Source organism: Helicoverpa zea, chromosome 18 (assembly GCF_022581195.2).
Source record: "Helicoverpa zea isolate HzStark_Cry1AcR chromosome 18, ilHelZeax1.1, whole genome shotgun sequence".
NCBI classification, from domain to species: Eukaryota; Metazoa; Arthropoda; class Insecta; order Lepidoptera; family Noctuidae; genus Helicoverpa; species Helicoverpa zea.
Genome location: NC_061469.1, coordinates 5,597,118 through 5,619,830, shown reverse-complemented (window position 1 = coordinate 5,619,830; position 22,713 = coordinate 5,597,118). Strand labels below are relative to the sequence as shown.

Here is a 22,713-nt window from a genome sequence, read left to right as displayed (position 1 = left end):
CCTTCTTAGGCATCTATTTGAATTTTACTGGCCTACCGCAGGCCTACAAACTAGACTAAAATGTCCATTGCACTGTTGTGCATGAAAATATTATATTCTATCAACGTATTTTATGAGGGACATAGTACAGGAAAGAACAGAGAATCAACTTTGAACGGTAACAAACGATATCTTAATCAGAAATTATCAGCTGATAGAATCACCATAGATATGCATTATGCATGCTTGCAGCATGCTTTAATTTCCTACGACTAAAAGAATTCCCTAAACGTAGGCTTAAACTACTTTAGAAGGTAGATGTAGAAAATTAGATACAGTAAATAAACACTGATCTTTTATATTTGCTTTCTTTATATACAGTGGCGGAATGAAATTATTTCCAACTCTGTACAAATTAGCCAGCCTAAACAAATTAGCAAACCGAAGAACCAAAGTTCCACTATCTTCCTGATACTTGTGCATAGATTCACTTGCAAGATAATAAGGCCATTTGTACTTCTGTAGGTTATATTTGTTTAGCAGTACCGTCAAACCCACACGGTTCCCATACAAAATCACGATGGGTAGGGCCCAACTTCCCGGGTCGTGGTCATAGGGTCACCGATGTCTGATGGATGGGACCGTAACTACGCATTTCTGACACAGTAGAATTTGTAAACAGCATGTTGTTATTTGCTGTTTGAAAAACAGTGTTGATTTATTATGTTGAAAGTGAAGATTTAAGAAGCGATTGAATAGAAAAAAATCGTCGATTAACAGATAATTCTAATGATACTTATGATCGGAGTAGTCGGGAAGAAACTAGAGGTAAGCGCAAATGCAAAGGAGATGAGCCTATAGTAATAGTTGGAGGACAAGCATAGATTGAAAATTGCTACTGTCCTGTGCTACTAAATACCCCTCTTAGGTTGATCATTAGAATCATTAGGAGCTACAATAAATATAATACAAATTTAAGATCCCAATCTTCATCCCTAGCAGTAATATTATTTCTTCTTTTTGTTTGTTAAAGACGAGTTTGTTAATGAATTTTAGAGACAACAGCCATAGATTGTTTAACCGTTCCTATGTAATGTATTTTGGTGCGTATCTTAATACATTAGGTAGCATGGGTACATAATATCCCCCATTAAACTCTGACGACGCATTAAGCGTTGTAATTTGTTTCGTTGACAGCAGCCGCAGGGTTTGTAGTACAAGCATTTGCAATGGATTTTATGGACAAGGAAACTTCATCTTTAGAGGTAAGATTAAGAACTGCGAAAATTCAGTTGTCTTTTGTTTTCTCCGACCCAGTACTGAAGTATTCCATTTGAGAACTGATAGGACCTATTGATGGAATTCCTTCCAGCATATCTTGGAAGCTTGAGTAAAGATTGCTGGTTGAAATGTAACACAGATTTACATTTAACGTTTTACCGTTTGACCAGATACCAAAGTGCCAAGACTGTATCTGACTGACGTGGCCAACATTTCTCAGCCAACATAAACAGGTCTTAAACATTCTCCGTCACTTACGTTTTTATAATTTCTTTAAATATATTAACGGTTGTTAGTGTTTGAAATATAATTAAAGGACACATGAAAGTCGTTGTTTAGATAGAGTAACTTCAAATCATTATTTATTGTTCGGAAGCCTGACACCCCGATTCGCGCTGACCTTTCCGTTTAGATAAGATAGTGGCGTTACACAATAATTACTTATAAATAAAATAGGTTAGGCAAAGTGAAAGAAAATAATTGATAACACATATCACTATGCATCAATAGTTCTGTCGTATTGTTCTACATTTATTATGCAAGTTATAACGCGTCCCAATGATAATGTGTGAATGATCCGAATTACATCGACCTTTGAACTAGTCCCATTTATGAAGTGTTAAAAACCAGATGTGCACTGCATACATTTTGGGTTTCATTCAAAAAAGTGCAGATGGGCATACAATGGAACGTTAATCCGAAAGCAAATAAACACAATTTAGGCAATGCGTTCTTCCAATAATAGAATTAAGGTATTGATTACAAATCAATTAAATATCATTAGGGAACAAATGAATGCGTCGGTACATTACAATGAGACCGAATTAGTATTTATTGATGCGTAAACCGATCGTGGCCCACCGTGCGGACAAACAAACCTCCACGCGAATAACACGATTACTTCCGACTAACTTGATTCGAATCGAATGAGACCGACATTTTTTCAAATCGATTTTATAACAATCCGATCATCTACCGTTAAAAGATAGGTACCGTAAGTCGGAGGAATTCCTATTTATCTAAACTTTGTATTAGGGTTGGTACTGTAAGTGAACGAATTATTCGATCAATCCATGTATTAACTACTAGCTGTTGCCCGCGACTTCATCTGCGTGGGCAATGTAGAATTGTCAAAATACTATTTATCTCGTAGGTTTATTGTGTGTAGGTATATGTATGTGTGGCCATTTATCATCATCATCATCCCCCTGCCCTTATCCCAATTTTATTTGGGGTCGTTAATATGTTTTCTCCTTCCATACTCTTCTATCTGCCGTCGTCTCTCATGTGTGACCTTTATATTTAAATGAACGAAGTAAAGTTTGTGACGTTGTGGAAATCTCTGGACCTAGTCAACCGATTTGGATTAAGCTAACATGACAACACTATGGCAAGAGTCTAAAAATAAAAGCTAAAACTTGTTTGTAAACTAGATGAATTAATACATCACGCATTCAATGGGCAGAATTAGAATAAATACGCAATTCCAAAATTAAATGACGTAATTGAATTGGCCTAATTAAATTACGTATTTTAATTGGACGTTCTTTTAGCTATAATAATTGTTTTTTTTTTTTTAAACAAAGGCCGCTTAGATCACTGTAGTTAAGTAAAATCCAGGTTGTAGCAACAACCCTACGAGAGTCCATATTACGACAACACATCGATCTAATCACAACAATAGGGCTGCTGTCATTCCATATCGTGCATCGATATCGGCCTAAAAACTTACAATACGATTTTTGTTATCCAGTCACGCGGCACGCGACTTACATCAGATCTCAATTAAGAATCGAGTAGCTAATTAACGATTGACCAAAAAAATATCGATAGAAACACGCTAAGATCAAAAACCACTTCGTTAGTTTAAGTACCTCGGCGATCTTTTTTTCTTTCATTTCATTAATTCACCGATTGATTCGGGTACGCTCCAGGTAAGAAAGATTGAGATTGGAAGGAAAATTTATAGAAAAAGAAAAAGCTCAATGTTTGTTATTTTTTGGCTAACTGAAATTGACAGCCAGATTATTGATCTTCTAAAAGCTTTTTTTAAAGCACAATTATTATTATAGCAAGGATCCAAAATCCCCGTAATCCCAAAAATACTCAACTAAACCGTCAATAATAAAAACGAATGTAACATTACTTTTCATAAAAAAGCACAAAGCATCGTAAAAAGACACGATAAACTCGATAATATTTTTAATAATGTCCCTTCGGCTTCCGATGCGTCCCAAACAAGAGGTTGCACGGGTCTATTGAGCACTGATGACCGGAATGATCCGGTAACCACGCAACCCCGCGCTATCCCGAACAATGACCGCATTCACAAAATAGCAGATTTCGTAAAATATTCATAATTTTCCCCACAATGAAGTCATACCAGTCCACCCATAATGAATAACAATAAAAAATAATGTCCATTGTTCCTAGCAACAACCCCATAAAAAATGTGTGTTCGGGTCCTTACGTTCAAATATAAATTGTATGCATAACTTATTGTCCTATCGACTGGACAATTTGAATGAGCATAAATTGTGCATTTTGTTGGCCTTTTGAATATTAAATATCTTCAGTTTATTTGTTTAACGTAAACACCTGGTAAATTGGAAAATAAACCAGACGTAATAATTTGAAGGAGCTTTGTTTTAAAGAACGGTGGTGCAATAAAAAAAAGTATTAAAATAACTTTTTGATGGATGAAGTCTCACAATGTACATCCCACGTAATATCTTTATTTTTGGCAGAAGAATGAGAAGCCTAATAAACAAAGTTCATCGACAGAAAAATTCCATGTTACGTGCCTCTTAATGTTCTGCTTAGAAATCTTATAAAATACGAAAGTTGTTTTTAATTCTTAAAAATTCTCTGGTTTTGCAGATAGAGGTCGGTGCTTCAGAAACCCTTTATTGACAGAGGATTTGTATTTTTTTTAAAGTAAATAAATGACTACAACGATAAAAATGACGCAAGTCTTTTATGCAATTATTTTATCGCTACCTACCCTAGACTTTTTCTCGCCTTCGTGTAAAGACGACGACGAAATCAACACGTATACAATTTAATTGCTTTATAATAATCGTCATTTATTTAAAACTAGCTTTTGCCCGCAACTTCGTTCGCGTGGAATAGTGACTACCAGCAGATTTTTGATTTGACCAATAGATGGCGCTATATGTCCGGAATAATTTTATTTTTATTTTTTTTGTAATAAAAACTATCCTATGTCCTTTCTCAAGTTTCAAACTATGTCTGTACCAAATTTCACACAAATCGGTTCAGTAGTTTAGGCGTGAAGAAAAGACAGACAGACAGACAGAAAGACAGACAGACAGACAGACAGACAGAGTTACTTTCGCATTTATAATATTAGTTTGGATGGACCCAGTCGCGATACAAATGAGAAACCATTTAAAATATCTCCCATACATTAACCAATGTAATGATACCGCCTGCTATGTTTTTGTAATTATACAAATAGGTACTATTAATTTAAGTTCACTACATTACCTATTAAACGAGACCCGAGGTTTTATAGTTTTATGCAAGTTCAGTGCTCTCTTAGCAATTTCAGTTTACATTTTGTAAAGGTTAAACACATGTAAGGAAATTACTGGTAGTAAATTGTAAATTTTAATCAAATATTTTAAAATTATACCCTTTTAAGTGTCTAAATAAATACTGATTATTAAATTACCTAATGTTTCATATTTGATTATGCTAATCTAAGCAGTAGTTTATAAAGAATATTAAAAACAAGAACTACACTTAGGGATTCTGCATACACATAGCTGGTGCCTTGAAGAGGTCATCTGGGTAAAATAACAGAACAAAGAAACGTATATAAAACAAAACAATAGCGGCACTTCTATGACAGTTGTTTTTGTATACTATGCTTCAGTCCTGTAATCCCAATGGGGTAATTTTCTTTATTATTTTGAACGCATTATGAAAGAACAATATTCAGCTATTGCATCGAAACACAACGTAAGAAAGAAGATAAAATAAAATAACTAACAAAAAGTTTTATCGAAAATTGCTTATGAAAAGTAGATAATGATAGTTTTATAACAAGACTTGTTGAATATCTACGAAATAACAAGCAATCAAGACCGTAACCAATCAAACAAATAATTTTAAAATATAGAGCGTTTAATAATTTAGAGCGAACAAGGCGAGTTCTTTTTTTCTTTTGGTAAGCAAAAACTTCTGGCTGCTATTGATTTTATCTCATGCCAGTCATCTTTAGAGCAAAAACACAATCAAAATACAAATCGCGTGCTACATAGTCTACGTAAAATAAAATCGAAACACGGGGCATATCTATTAAGATTTTGTTAGAACGCGATAATTTCAGAAACCGCATTATTGGTAAGAAGCCTCTCTTTCTTGGATTACATAATTATGCAGAAAGATGATGACGTAACGCTCTTAGAAGCAAAAATCAAAGAAGGTCATGTTTGAGGTCATATTTGTAAACATAACTGGATAGAAGTAGAACCTCAGGGCCCGACGAGCACAAATACTCTTTACTCTCTGAGGGACAATAGGTAAGCGCTTATAAATAAAAGTCAAGAGGTATAATAACAAGAGGCAGATTACTGAATCATGAATCATCACTGATAGATTATTCAGAGCTGATAATGTTGACAGGTTAAGACGCGAGATGGTTAGATGACACTTTGCTGACTAATGCATGCAAAGCAAAATCTGTTCGTGTTTCATTTTACTCGAGAATCCAGCTTGGCTGGATATTTTTTTTCTGAAATATATTTCCAAATTATTGAATAGGTATAAGTACCGATTCACGTTATTTAATTTTTCCACGATATTACTTTTGCCGAAGCTTTCCATTTAAATGTCTGTCAATCGGCTGTAAATAATTTTTAATTTATAAAGCGTTATCTTTAAAGCCATGAAATATTATTTGTAGATTTTGCATAGATGGGATGATCTGATGATATATTGAAGTATGGAAAATGATACAGGGTCACTTAATGGCATTGCAATTATTAACATGTTTGTTTGCGATGTTTGTTCAGTAAATGTGTTTATTGACTTGTTTTTGTTCTAAAGGAAAGAAAATCCTTCACAATCGCTCGGATTAATTCTATGCCTATCAGTTTTTTTTTTAACTCTTAAAAATATCTTACTATCCTATAGCACCAATCCAAATTTAGAGCTTCAAGTGTCGATATTTTGATTTAATTAACACAACCAAACTGTTTGCTGAAGTAATCAATGTATCGATAATAAAACTCGGACAACCCTAAGATGAACCAGCGTCTAACAAAGGATACATTGACTGACAACCCGGGGACGGAATCCCCTCTCATAACAAAATAAACTTAGTCGTAAACCGAACCCCTTACACCGATTTTAGTGCTCGACTAATAAATAAACTTATAGGATTGTGGGGAGAGAGGATCGGAAAAAAAACGCACCGGTATTCAATAATAACTATATTACTAGCACGCGTGTGCAAAAAATAGTATTTATCGGCTCGCATTCCCAATAATAATAGTTTTGCGTGATTGTGTCCGGGAATACCAACGAGGCTAACCTACGATTATCGAGTGTAATGATTGAATCCCTCAATGACAGATGGTAACACAATGGAGCTGTAGAATGCCTTATTGTTGAGCCAATTTCGATTGATCCCCGTATTGGGGGCATTTTTGCGTATTCATGTAGCGTTTGCGGAAATTCATAATATTTCATCTCTCAACGATGACAGTTACGGATTTACGTTGAATAGTGTTGATAATGACATGATTAATAAGGGTGTTGATGAGAATCCTAATAAAGCCGAAGTGTCTTTTGAAAGGATCGCCAAATAATCACTCATTCAAACCTATATAACCTATATAAATAAAAAAACAATCAAATATGAAAGAAAAATAATAGTCCTATGATTGATCATGCGTAGTCCGTATTCGGAACAAGACTGACTAATGAATGTATATCGAATAACTAATTACATTTAATTGCAACGTCTCACTTTACCGCAGCACATAAATATAATAGAGACGACGTAGAAAGCATAACTATCTATTCTTAAGGTGAAATCAATGTGAATGAAGAAAATACCGACTGAACGGCATCGTTGTTGCGTGATGGTCTGGTCTAAATGATGGGTTGTAAAGATAAGTGTTTGATTAATTGTTCTACTTATTACAACGTATGTAAAAACTATTCAACGCGGTGAAAAGTAAAAAAGAAATGATTTTCGGTTCGGCATGGTTTAAGGGTCTTTTTCTCTGCTAAATTAGCGACCTATAAAATGCTCTGGTTGCTAGATGAAATAGTGAGATGCAATCAGGTAACAAAAGAAGAGAAAATAGTAATAAAAATAAACGGTCTAGTTATAAAATGATAAATTGCGGAAATGCAGTCAACACAGATTACAGCTATGACAATCACCATACTTAATGCTGTGGTATAGAAGTGTGAGTGACGGTAACACGAGTTTCTAAGTATCTTGCGGTAAACCATGTTAAATCGTCGAAACGACGTCGATATACTATGAAAGTGAAGTCAGTACTTTCATAAGCATCCATCAAGCGCAATCATCTAATCTCGCTCATGTGCGAATTCTCAGATTTTTAGACGAACAATTTTTATTAATTGGCATAGTAATTATAACACTTACGTATTACTTAATTGTGCAAGACTGAAGAAGAAGTGAAACCATTCAGAAATTTTCTACATTCTAAAAACGGTTTTAGGTAGGCTCCTACAAAATTACTTAAACATGGGTCGATTAGGAGCAGAAATGTGACACGAGGGTCATGCTAATATAAAGTGGTGACGGGTTACGAAATGCAAATTACTTATGTTAATTAGCGACAATTCGCAAAGTAGGACGAGCAACTTTCACTGCTGCAAATCCCAAAGGACTCGACGCTGAGTGAGAAACTCATTACGCGTGTGTGACCCAATTCACTACCATTTTCTAATGCTAGGATAGCAACCGGTCGCCGTGCTAGTTGAAAACCTGTTGCATACAGCGGTACCTTTTCCTTTTTATACTATCTTAACGACACTGATGTCAACATGTTGTAAAAATCAAAAAAAGTTGTCAGAATTGTCACATTAATTACTCAACTTGATTTATTAATCGTATATGAATCACAAACTTACAAGATTTAATCTAAAATATGCAAATATGGGGACGGTGGCAGATTACTATCTTAATCTTCCAGAAGATTAGGCTTCTTAACCGTTTCTAGAGATACTATCGTTAAATTCCCTGGCAAATTCAATTATCTCAGGACTTTACGCGATAATACATACAGGAGTATGTTTCTCAATATAATCAAGTCAAAATTCATCTCAAGTCAAGTAGTAGCAGTGAATGACCTCGGGGTAGGAGATATGAATCTAAGGACAAAAATGATCTCTATCCTAATGACAATAAGGTCTATAGGGCAAGAAGTAATTTATCGGTAAATGAGTTAGGAGCACTTTGAGAGGTAAATATGCCCGTGGGCGAGGACATGCTACGTGATTCATTGCACACTGACGTCCCACTCTCGAATATCAGCATGGACAAAAAGCGCAATGATTTATTATTTCTTAAAGTGGTAATTTTTCTTTGAACACTTTCGTCGCATGGGAACAAGATTTTGGCTTGATTGCAGTCCAGGGAAAAAATAATGCTTTAGGAATTTTGACAAATTATACTCGATTTTCTTAAGCTTCAGAATTTAAGTAAGCTCATGGCATTATTTAAATGCACGCAGTCATTAAACGTAAGTGAGGTTTCGTTTCTAGAAAAAGTGATACAAGATAACCATAAACAGAAGTTTAAAAACTTAAAATGCGATGTTTATGATGAGTAATTTTAACTTGCTCTGTTTTCAGGTTAATGTTCAAACTTGAGAATGTTTTAATGGACATTAATTTTATCTGTCTGTACGCATTTCGCCTTGTTGAGCTGTACTGTTTTGTTTTTTCCGTTCTCTGCTCTTGTTATGCCCACTTTTACTTCTGGGTTTTGCATTCATAATTTATTTGATATGATAATAGCTTGATTGTTCTAGACTTTCGCTATTCATATTTTTCTTGGCTGTATTTATTAGCACCTCGTACTAACGGAAACTGAACTCAATCATTAGACACTTAACTGTTATCTTAATTATATATAAGCCTCCAGCTTAACAAATTCTTATCTCCAAACTTATTCAAAGTCGTGGCTGCCTCTAAACGAGCAAAGACATTAGACAAAATCCCACACTGGTTCTGGCCGGTTTGCCATAAGCGCCTATAATCAATCATCCACTTATTAATGTTTATATTGGTACGCTAATGGCCGGTATCTATGTCGTCGATACATCGTCGGAAAGCAAACACTCGGCTTCGAGAGGGAACCGCGATTATGCGTGGAAGTGCACAGCTGGCTGGACCATGCACATGCATATTCAAAGATCAGTCAGTTTCCATTTTGCGTGCGTAATCGGAAACGCATCGGAACGTTTGTTTCTCGTCTGCCAATCAAATTGAAACTTTAAATTCTAAAGCTGAACTTTTGATGTTGTTTGACAGCGAAAAAATAGATATGGTTTATTCATTTCTAAATTGCTCTGGTGAGGAAGAGGTGGGTTGCGGTAGGGGTGAAAAAAGTGGCAAATTGAACACAACAGTATCGCAGGCGTCAGAGTATGACGGTGATACGGTATGCTTTGCGGAAGAGCGTGATAGATGCATGTCACACGACACGATACTGTCAGGTGCGCTTACGTAAATGTTGGTTACTGAGCTACCGTGTCGAATCGGGGAACGTTGATGACCTCTGGGAATAACGGGCTGGATACTCCATACAATGTTCTGTGATTGGAGATATAGGTTTTGTCATATTGGAAAGCGAGTAAGTACCTACGACTATTGAGAAATATCAAATGAATCATAATGTACCTTCCTGATTGGTGGGTCGTGTGTGAGGTCATGGTCAAAAATATTTGGGATTCCAAAATACCGGTTAGTCATTAAAAAAACGAAAGACACATACATCCGTTTATTAGCTGTTGTGTGGTTTACAGATTCCGACCCGGGGGTCAAATTAAAAAATATTGGGTTTTTTCGTTTTCTATTAGGGAATGTCCGAAAGTATGAACAAGTAGGTGCATGCAATTATCTAAGAAAGTTATGATAGGTATACCTAGGTATATTCCTATAATATTATTTTCATAGATATGAAATGTTAGTCAAGTTCAACGTTAGATACCTTTATATTATAACACAAAGACTTATGTATTACCTAATTATTGTTCCTAACAGCCTATCAATAAAACTAGATGCAATAATCATAACGTATTGTGCTTATCTGAACAGTAATTCTAGGTACTAGGCGTGGGAGTGGAGAATCGAATCCATTCCACAAAACAAAGTGGGTAGTCGTGACCGTTCCTATCAAATTGTTAGCGATTGTACCTACCTATGTACTAAACCAATCAATACATAATAAGATTACAGAGCCGATTGAGCGTGACGAAAAATGCATCGTCTTCCGGTACACATTGCCCATGTTAAGACACTGGTAACTACTTCATAAATCACACGTAATAAATTATTGGAATATTTGGTAGGTATTGAGTCAACGCAACGGCTCGTAAAATCGGAAACAAGCAAACGGATAAGTTATCTCACAACACTAAAAACTTATCAAACAATATGGAAGTATAGTTAATAGACAAACACACACAAACATGCTACAATCCTAAAAAAATAAATATAAAAAAACTAACCTGTTAAAAACACTGACGATCACCATAGTAAACAATCCAGCAAAATATAATTTCAACTGTAAATACTGTTAACAGTATTATCGTTTAAATCCATTAACACACAAGAGTCGCAATACAAATCGAGCACATTTTCACTAAAATGCACATTATTTTCGAGTCAACATTCGGTATTTGAATTTTATAAAATTGAGTTCGATGTTCGAACGGTCACATCACGAGCACCGGCACTACCACACACGACGGGTGACGAATAGCAACTGAGGCGCTGATTGGTTGACGGGCGTCGCATCAAACGCTCGGCTGTGTTCGGCTCGCCGGAGATGCAGCGCGTGCCCGTGCGCATGCACCGAAACAAATGAAAATGAACACGGCCAACAATTTCATTTATCAAATCTCGTTTGCTTTACGGATATGATTTTTTATAATTTCATGCGTCGTTTGAATTTTTTTCGTCTAGAAAGGCAATGATAATTAATTTGCTCGATATGTGTAGCTAATAAATTCTAATAATTAACTACTTTCTAAAGCAGAAAATGAAATGTACCGAAATTACTATATATCAAGGGCGGATCCAGCTTCGGTGCCAGGGGGGGGTCACACACAGGGGTTTTGTCACCATCCGGCTACGGGACGCGGGTGAAACCGCGGGCGAAAGCTAGTTGATTTATAAATATTAATTATAAAGCTAAAGTTGACGACATTTGATTTTATATAAATCTATAGGTACTAATATTATAAAGGGGAAAACCAAGTTCGTTTGTTTGTTTGGTTGTAATGGATAAACTCAAAAACTACTGGACCGATTTTAAATATTCTTTCACCATTAGAAAGCTATATTATCTGCGAGTAACATAGGCTATATTTTATCCCGGTGCGGGCAGTAGCTCCCACGGGACGCGGGTGAAACCGCGGGGAAAACGGCTAGTAATATTATATAATAGCGTATACTTGTTATAATAAAAAAAGGAGATACAGCACAATAATGTCGGGACACCTTTTTCTTGTATTTATACCAGATACACGTGATAAAAAAAAAGCGCGAGCGAAGCGACCGCGAAAATTTTTATCCCGGTCAAGGACTAAGGTAAAAAAAAAATTATTTTTATGTTGAAAATGGCCTGAGCTGAGTGAACGCGATTTCTGGAACATGGCTACAGTAGCGAAATATAAAAAAGCGCGAGCGACGCGACCGCGAAAATTTTTATTCTGTTCGAGGACTAAAAGTAGATGAAAGCACTTTCTTGCTATATAACAAGTAAACTTTTGAAAAGTATTGTGTACGTAGAAGAGGGCGCGTAATTTGTATTTTTTTATTGCCGCAACAGTAAAACATTTTCTGTGAAAATTTCAATTGTCTTACTACAGGTAAGAGTTCATGAGAGTTCTACAGCATGTATGTGACTGCCACGTTGGTCTAGGTCTAGTGGTCGCAAGCGCGGCTGCCGAGCACGAGGTCTCGGGTTCAATTCCCGGGTCGGGCCGAAATCGCTTTGTGGGTTTTCTTAAGCTTTCACAAAGCAGCCCGTAGTCTGGAAGTTGGTGATTGATTCACCCGTGCATCGGAGAGCACGTAAATGTCGGTCCTGCGCCTGATCTCTTTCCGGTCGTGTCGGATTGCCGTCCCATCGGGTTATGAGAGTGAAGGAATAGGGAGTGCACCTGTGTCTGCGCAAATGCTCGTGCACTATAATATGTCCTGCGCAGCTGGCTGATCTCCTTAAATGAGAGCAGCCGCCGTGGCCGAAATCGGCCGTGGACGCCATTATTATTATTACAGCATGTAGACAACCCGGACAGCGGATTCTTTGTAACATGGTCCCGTTTCGGGTTTCGGGTACGGATAAAGAGTAAATAAAGAATAGTGAGCGAGCGCTGCGAGCACGACTTCTTCAGCAAAACTACTCTACCTTTATCTATCTATCTATCTACCTAGGTATTCACTCGGAATAAAAATTATCTTATACTTACTAAATGTATACCTAATGGAAGTTTAACATTTCAACAGTGGTCCACCCAGGTCCTGGACCTGGCCCAGGGGGGGGTCATGACCTTGTGACCTACCCCCTGGATCCGCCGTTGCTATATATGAGATTACTTGCCTACCGCCAAGTTTAAGAACATTTTCATCTCTCAAAGCCATACTTTGACAAAATACTTAGAAAGACCTACACTTCCAGTACAAATGTAGCAACACAAAAAGCTTTTACCCAGTCATACTAGATAATGTATTCCAACTGTTCACAAGGGCATAATTTTTCAGTGTGTTAGTCACCTCAGTCACCTCCGTCTTATAGATGCGACAAGGCTCTTCACTCAGTTCTGCGACGCATACAAATGTACCTTATCACCTACGAAATGTACATCGCGGTGCATTTAGACATACGACAATACAAATTGCAGGCAATATGTTTTAGGCACTGCATGGGCTTATGACAAAACGTTTACAATTATTTCCAGAATGGAAACGTGAATTGTGTAACTAAGTATCCCGTGTACCTACAAATGACGCCGAAACTATTGTTGCATTCATAGTAATCATCATTAGTTGTTACTGTATATATTTCTACTTATTTAAATGATTATTTAATAATCATTATCTAATTTTTATTATCGAATATTCTACGTAAAGAATATTTAATTATGTCCCAATATTGTTTGTATAGTAACCAGTTTTAGGAGAATCGTAATCTGTATACAGCGTAGAACCACTGTGTAGCAGAATAATTTGAGGCTAATAATATAATCAATTTTGAATCTTAAAGCTTATGTAATAAAGATTAATTCTATCTACTTTTATGAAATTATAATAGGCACATAAATTAAATTACATACACATTAGTTGCTTAAAGCGACAATCATTTCTAATGCCTATTAAGAAGCATTAAAATCACTAATCGTCAGGTGCAACATGTCATCAAGGCGGTCGTTAGATCTAAAACATATTTAACACCTGCTGGCAATACTAGTATGCATACCTAGCTTTATTTTTACGACACACACATTGAGATTTTTTAAGGGTGACCCTTTATAGACAAGACCACACGGTATCTTGCGGTATTTTAAATCCTTCATTAACCAGCTAATGTATTCAATTTATTTGTTTTGGGTCAGTGTTCATCAACATGAGTATAGATTATAATCTTTCATATTAATTAAGTTTTATCCAAAAAAAGCAAACACACCAAATTCGTCTTTCAATCGAATACTAAGGACGTCACATGCAAATCAGACTCATTCACAGTTTCAAGTAGTCGTCCATAAATCTCCGTCATTGTTTTGTTATATGCAACTCTAACCAGCTTGACAAAAGCTAACGCAACGTTTATTGCACTGGCTTGTCCACGCCTTTATCGCGATCTCAGCTTCCTAATTCAGGAGAGAGATGGAGAGATTATCGACAATTGAACGGGAGGGGAAACAACAGTGTGAGAAACGGGGTCACTATACCAGTATACAACTTGTAATAAAACACAAGGAGTGGTTAGGGGAACAAGTAAAGTAGAACTCGGTGAGATAATTAAACTCTTAAAGTATAAAACAGCCGTATTTCAACACCTTTTTAAACTAAAATAAATATTTAAAGCTAATACTGCGATCGATGTTGAAATCGGTCTTGACATAGTTGAATGGAGATGCTATAATGCAATATTGCGAGTTAAAGTTTAAAAAAAAAATATTGCGCTAAAGTTAAACAAGATATTTTACTGAAAGATGTTCAAAATGATCTTCTAAGAAAACCGACGTCTGGATTCGTTGATTGAGTCATCTATAGACTTAAAATAAATGCATAAAAGTTATCACGTAAAGTTGTAACAGGCTGGCATCGATGGTTTGCGCGTGCGGCACTGAGACTGAGTCATTCGTCATCAGACATGCAACGACGCGCGTGTCCGTAGAGCGAGCCCTATGGACGAGCTCCGGAAGATCACTGCTATGATAAACGATGATCCACATATATTATCTAAAGATAATGTCGAACGTGACAAACATACCTAGGTTCTTAGTAATGGATCAGATCAAAACAATAACAACTGATAAAAGATTTATTGATGGATCCAAATAAGACGTTTTGAGGTCCTGTGACTGTATCAAACGATAAAGTTGAATTCAAAAATATTATGACATTACTTACCGCTTGCGACACAAAATCTTCCTGTGAAAATGTTTCGTATTCTTAGCCCATCATTAGTAAGAGTCAACGACCTTACCATGTTTCTTAAATAACCATTTAGAGTCCCTTTACAAAAGGTCCATTTCAAAGGGTCATGGTCCAGTCCAACCCATAATTAACTCACTATGGAACTTCAATCGTTTTCAAATACCCATTCGTATGTCGGTAACCGTTTAAATGTACCGTTAGGGTCCTCTCGACATTTTAATATTAGTTTGAACTTTGAGGGTAAAATCACAACCAAAATATTTCTACTCACAGACTTCTGGGAAGATTTTAGAGCATCACCAGCTTACCTGAAACAAGAAATAGCAATTAAATAAATCAGATCTCGGAATGAGGAAAAAACTAGGTTTCGTAATCTAGGTGAAATGGTTATTTAACTGTGGCCGTCCCTAATTCATTCATCTGCCGTGGCGATCTTAAGTACGACGAGTCTCAAGCTTATTTATTACAGCTTAATGCAACTTCACTCATATTTTTATTTTATTCAGCAAAACATAACATTTTGTAATGATTTTAACCCAGTTTATTTCAAAGCTTTCAAATATGAAAACGAAAATATCAAACTATTAATTACACGAATTAATTAGACAGATTTATCGCAAAGAGGTAGGTTTCATTTTAAAACGATGCCAGGCCAATTTTCCATAAACATTTCTTTGACTGTATGCAATAAACTAGTACCACGGTCTACAAGCACATTTGCAATAAGTCTTTCAAAAACTACTATGTCTGGTACAACCAAATGCAAAGGCATGCCAAGGTTCCCAGTCCTTTGAGTTTCTAATGCAGCCGCCAGCATGACAATTATCATAAGAAATTATTCATACAGTATCAAGGCATGCATCAACTCGCGCAGCCGGTTTTTGCAAGAGGTCATCCAAACTACACCTGTGATCTTCAATTGTTATCATTGCAACTAGTTCTATAATCTCGTTTCAGTTCACAATTCCGATGAGAGCGTGATCGGGTTTGACCTGAACGATTTTAATTTGCATCTTATTGCCATTTGACGTTTGGAAAGTGGATTAATTTTTACAGCAAGTGTGAGAATTGGCATAAATTTAATAAATGTGTGAAGATTTTTTTGTGCCTGTTATTCTAGTTATGAACAACTATTTCAAAGTTAGTAAGACGAAAATAACTTCTCATGTTCGTACAAAAGCTATTTTGATAATGACGTTAATATCGAGTTATTGTTTGGCATAGTTCAAAACACGAGTTTACAGTTCAACATACCGCATACCGCAAGAATACCGAAGCTAATAACAATAAATCACATGATAAAGCCTTGCATCGAACTTTCTAAAACCAATTTACGGAGTCACGTAAGTGGGCAATAATTTGGTGTAAGCCCTAAGCTGCCCTGAAGCTAAACAGCAATTTCGTATACGATGGAATGGAATGAGCCAATAAACGCAATAATTATACACTTAAGAAATGCGCAATGGACGATACAGGGGAAAGTAAATGGGCAGTCGATATTGGCCGCAAGTAAAATTCACAACCAGGAACCAAAGTCACAGATTGTATGTTTGATGGATTTTCAAATTCTAGGGCTAAAGTAGGCCACATGATTCGTTAACAATGCCTTATTTGTGGAGAACTCAGAACTATCGATTTGTAACTATTTGAAGCTTTCAAATGGGATTCGGGACACTGCACACTTATTAGTGCAAATTAATATTCAGTATTCAACGTGACAATTATACGTGCATACGTATGTAAGCTTTGAGTTGCAAATAATTCGGAGAACTGAACATTATTAAATAGTGTCCGGTTCAATTATTATTGTCTAACTAAGTCTAAGTACTCATAGATAATGTAAGATAATTGTCATGAAGAATTCCTGGAAGTTGTAGTATACACTAACAATGCCAGTCCCGAGAGTCGAACCCTAAGTCGTCAGGCAATTTCTAATAAGTAATAGACATACTGCACTGATCTATTCTTTAAGGCTGACGAAGGTGATAATCATCATGATTAGTCTCATAATAACCACCTACCATCATTTAACTTCTATTCAAACCACTAACCCCAAAAGTTCGCTACCACATTTTGGGAACGACAATTTAAGCAATTCCATAGCGGCCTTAGCCTAGCCTCGGAAATGGGAATAATGTTCCTTGTAACGACTCCTAGGTTACCTCAGAGCTTTGTGGTGGCTATTAGCACTATCTACTGACGTTGATTAAAACTAATCTCATTGGAGTAAGGCTTGTGGCTTCTGGCTCAGTTGGCGATTATTTTGACTGGAAGGTTTCTTGCTAAACCGTTAATTCTACAGTTCATGAGGTTCAGATTTGATATTTGGAAGCTTAATGGACGGCTGATGTCTAACAGATAGATCAGGTTTGGTCCAGGAGTGCAAGTTTAAGGTCCAATAAAAACTGCATACGGAATTCATTCAAGATTTATGTATACGCCAATACATTTAATGCGAAGCTTGACATAAAACTTAACTTCAAGTTTATTTCTCTAACAAAAGGAAAAGTTGAAGTCTAGCGAAATAAAAACATTATTGTTCGGAGCTGCATTCTGTCTGAGAGAGTTTACGACTTTACGCATACGATTAGGGATAAAAGAATAAATATTCTTAGAGTAACTGACCGTTTATCTTTACGATGCGATTCATAGTCGTCTAATAAAAAGGGGTGGTTACTTGACTGCTTAATATGTTTCGGACAATAACCCAAACAATAGCGTTTGTATTTTCATAAGGTGACCCAGTGGCATCAAGAAAATATTCTCACAAAACGACAATGGGGTACAAAAGGATGCTGTTATTCACACAGTTAACTCTTTATTATATTTGAGATTAGACTTTTTTACTGGATAGTAAGCGGAGCACTATGCTTTGTAATTTGTATACAGCGTGATGTTTTAACAATCCAGTAGTTTGTTTGTAATACTCTGATAGTGGAATGTTTGTAAATATTTCTAAATAAACAATAAACAATGCTGAACAAAATTGCAATAGGTCAAGGTAATACAATATTCAGCGGCCTTTGATTGCAGTACAGCTCTCTGGAATTCAATAGATTTATCCAATACTTATTTTTTCACTTATTTTATTTATCCAATAAGAGAAAACCGACCTTGACATAGTGCTGATTTTTGTCCGTTTGAAATACATATTGCATTAGGCAGATGAAGTTATTTGCAAAAGTATGAGAATATGGGAATAGGGTGATGTCTATGAATTAAGCATAACTGTCTGACATGACACATATTCCTAGTTTGATTCAGTAACGTAGTAGACTTGGTAGCTCGCACCTACGCAGACACATCTTTGTATTGTAGATTAGATTCAGGGAATTTCAGTACTTTTGACTCTTATGACACCATTACTATTTCAAATCATTCTTCAGACATCTTGCATTCAAAACAAAACACGCCACGCAGAAACAAGTACTCACAGCTGTACGCCTCAAAGTCACACGGAACTTAACATGGCTGTTAAAAAATCATCCTGTATGTAATAAAATCTAGTTCACAAAGCAAGGTGGAACTTACAAGTGTGTAACAAAGCTTATAAAAGGGACAAAGAGCTAAACAACGTGTGGAAACCAACCCTTACGTGCTAACGTCTCAGGTAGGTCAGTGACCTGCCTCTTATTCGCCCCATTCTTTGGTTCAGATTCTTTAGAGAACAATGCGGCTGTGGCTTGAATATTGATGCTGGGACATCAATCCTGGTCATAATTACTTTCGTCATATGAGTTTTAGGACTGTTTGAAAATGGATGACATGATAACATTTTAAGGTTTGAAGTCTTGTTGGTGCCTAGGGAAACCTGTTCAGAAAATAGCAAAATTAGTAATCTTAGTCTTTTGTTACCTATCGAATTAATTAGTTTGTACAAAGGAAACTGACAAGTTCAAATCTGATGATTTCATTAAGTGTTGCTAAAATATTGCCAATATAGTTCAGTGTCGTGGAGTCTTGCTTATTTTACAAAGCTTCGTAGGAAAATAAATCTGCGAGTAGCTGTTCCTGAATAATCAATCTAACATCTGTTAACCATACAAAATGTTTATCCTTATGCGTAACAAATTGCTTTGATGTAAATTAGGTTACACCATTATAACGTCTATGGAAAAGTGACCATTTTTAACTTCTTATGGGTCATTTGACAGACATAAAAAATCTATAGTTACATTATAGAAAGAGATTCAATCGATTAGATTTATTAACCCACATTAGATATGCATTTAAACGCATCATCCAACAAGAAATAAAAATAGCTCGTTCACACAATGAACAAGAACAGCCATCATAACTGTAGCAATTGCCTATAGCTTCATCCATCCGAAGAGACTCTTGAAAGACATTCCTGTCCCACAAAGAGAGGTGAAAATGGAAGGTATTAAACCAGACCAGACATGCTCCAACAATAGATCTTTTAAAGCCATTGTCTGATCTGACTGCTCCAAGATGAATACGGATTGCTTATACGTGGTTAAGCTCCAGATATTTATTTCGTTTTACTATGATTTATAGCCTCCTTGTTAAGAAATCCTATGTGTTGCAAACTAATTATAATAATTTTCAAACTGACAGGTACGGAAGCTGTGATGGGATTTTCAAAAGAAATGAGCGAGTATTTTCTGTAATAAAAATAAGCCGTAAAGCTTTGGAGTAAATACAAATATTCTTGTTTACTACTTTACGTAAGCAAACAAAGTTCTAAGCGATTCCAAGAGGCGTTTGTTGATGCCACTTAAAATATTCGTAGAATAATAACGATGATGTCATCCTGATCTTTAGGAAAGAAAACCGTTCTATTATGAAAATATTATCGATATTTACCCTTCCTATGATGTTTATTTTTATCGTAGGTAAAATATTTCCCAAAATTATTGGGACGAATTTTTCGCATGGCTATTGTTCCGTATTCAAATCTCAGCACAAAAGGTGTGTTAAACGCGATAACCGAACTTTCAATCTAGAGCTGAATGAAGTTTATTTTTACGTATAAACGCCATTTTTATTCTGAAGAAATAAAATAAAACTGCAGAAAAATATCACAGATACCGCTTAAAATATACAGTTAGGTTTGTCCATATAAGACCGTTGTTGAGAAATTAATATGCTTAGATGTTTTAGGATAAAATGTATTTTTGCTTGTTCATTTTTTTCAGTAAACAAATCTCCTGATTTATTCAAGTAACGGCAAGCTGATTGAATCTTTTCGTTTCCCTCGAGGGAATGAGCACCGGTTTTGATTCTATTCCCAAATGCAGGTCAGACCAAATTGCGCTGCCAACTAAATTTCTTGAAACGAATTTAGTGCAAAACGTCCTACATTTAAGTAGACGTTACTTGTAAATTAGTAACTGTTATAATGTCTTACGGTGCTGTATAAACTGTAAACAAATGATGCTTTGACCTTGAAGTTCTCTTTTTTGCTATCGCTACCGTTTACGTTAAAAATTAAGTAGTTATTATATGAACGTCAATTAATTACACTTAACAGAATAAACGATGAAATTAGGACAATTAAATGCACATAAATTAATTAAATCATTTTAGTTCAAGTATACATTTTCGGTAATAAACGTTAAAAAAATAAATATTCAAAACTTTCATATAACTCCATAGTGTACTTTTACAAAACTTAAAATATCGCAGTGACCAAAGGGTTGTTACCTATGAGGACTCTTCAATCACAATATGCATTAGAAATTAGGGTTGCGCCCTACATCCTCAAAACTTCCGAACAATGAACTTCGTCGCATTAAAATAACTTTAAGCCCGGATTACACGGGTTTTAGTGTAAACTCAAAAAAACCCTTAAACCTAAAATATGCAAAGTGCAAAAAAATAATTTGCAATGGTAATGTGGTTAATACTATTCTGTTATTTCGATACTCATGTTACTTGTGGTGTTAGGGTGTAAAATAACATATAAGGATGTTTAGAAATATCCTATGTAGATAGATAATAGATAAGAGCAGAGCACACACGTGAGGATTTTTTTCTATCTGTAATAATATAGGTAAGAATGAGTTATGCACATACCTAGATTCGGCAATGCAATATGTGTTTCAACAAATAACCAATAGGCATAAGTATTACTTAAACAAATTAAAAAATGCAATAAATTAAACAGAGTAATTAAAAATTTTGATTCCAGGGGGAGATAAACTGTGATTTTCTAATGCAATTAGCATGTCGTTAGTAGGGACTGAGGAATTTATAATGAGCCGAGCATCATTGTTAAAAAGTTGTTAATATGAAGTTATTCAGAATTTAAGGTTTGCTTTTTGATGTAATATTATTTATACAACAAAGAATCCAAATTTTTGTGATTAATATTATTGTATTTTGCAGCTTTAATTGGCTGTACTATGTCTATGAAAATATTTTGTGGGTTAGTAAAAGGTACCTGATTTTTTCTGCTGTACATGTTTCCTAAATTATAATACTTCTGGTCATGCATTAAACAGATGTTTGCACATTTATAAATGGTATAATGTTTCTATTGCAGCTGACATAACAACGAGCTTAACCCTCCAATGTCTTCTAATGCAGCGAAAAGTCAATTGCAAACCGTCAACGGCAAATTTTGCAACAAACCATTGTCCAACGGGAACATTTTGTCAAATCGAGATGTTATTACAAAAAATACCATAATCGAAGCAACCAGTCGTAAAGACATTGTGAACGGGCCAAGGGTGGCCAGCAATCAACAGTCGGGGTGTTTGTCGGAATTAAAACTTCAATCAATTTTGAGACTTATTACATCGAGTTAAGGATACATTTTGAGTGTTTTAATACCCGTGATATGTGAGTATTTTTAGGAGTTGTTGTAAGCAGAATTTAAAGGGTTAGTTCAATGACCTGATTGAAGTGTTGCGATAACGTTTTAAGGTGTTAATTTGTGTTAGTTGCTTTATCAGAGGTTTTAATCAAAATTTAAGTTCCCCTACCTCGAACTGAGCTCGTTGGTCTTGTTTTTCTCGTATTTTAGGGAGGTAAAGGTACCGGATGTGTTTAATGCTTTATTAAATTGATACAATAAACTATATCCCTGTGGAGTTTCAAAATTATATTGTACTGTGATTTACCTTTATAAAAAAAATAAGGAACAGGTCCTGAATTAAATTAAGTCATCCAGTTTCCCTTAGGGACGACAGCCCTAAATAATTTACGTCTAGTTTGCGTATGCTATATTTATTTTATGGCCCATAAAATAGTTTTAACATGAGCATCGTCCACGACCGTGAACAATTTCCCCTTTTGAGTACTGACATTGCAAAAAAACTTATTCCTCCATCGTAAAACGGCGTCCGAAATTGTGCGTGCTCTAGCAATAAAAATGGCAATAATTTTTCTGTACATAATAAAACAACTGAGTCCAAATTGAAAGAGGGCGACATTTTTATAGAGCGATAAAATATGGTCGAAATACTTACTTACATTATAGGATTCAAGGGTCGTGCCATCATTAAAGTGAAATTTTGAACAATCCGGACATTTTACTGTAACGAATTTAAGGGCAGGACAGTAGGATGAAAAAACAAAAAA

General features: G+C 35.6%; 1 protein-coding gene across 5 annotated transcripts in view; it reads right to left on the bottom strand.

The window, feature by feature from the left end:
- Nucleotides 1–22,713, bottom strand: part of LOC124638996 (rap1 GTPase-activating protein 1) — a 267,806-nt gene that overhangs the window by 115,385 nt on the left and 129,708 nt on the right. For 3 of the 5 annotated variants that reach the window (XM_047176195.1, XM_047176200.1, XM_047176203.1), the window contains exon 1: nucleotides 11,007–11,252. The exons of the other annotated variants lie outside the window; for them this stretch is intronic. Coding sequence is in view for 1 of the 3 variants with exons in the window: in XM_047176200.1 (XP_047032156.1) it covers nucleotides 11,007–11,032 (26 nt within the window). In the remaining 2 variants the exon portion in view is untranslated. Of the gene's footprint in view, nucleotides 1–11,006; nucleotides 11,253–22,713 lie in introns of those variants that run through there. 5 annotated transcript variants of the gene reach the window in all.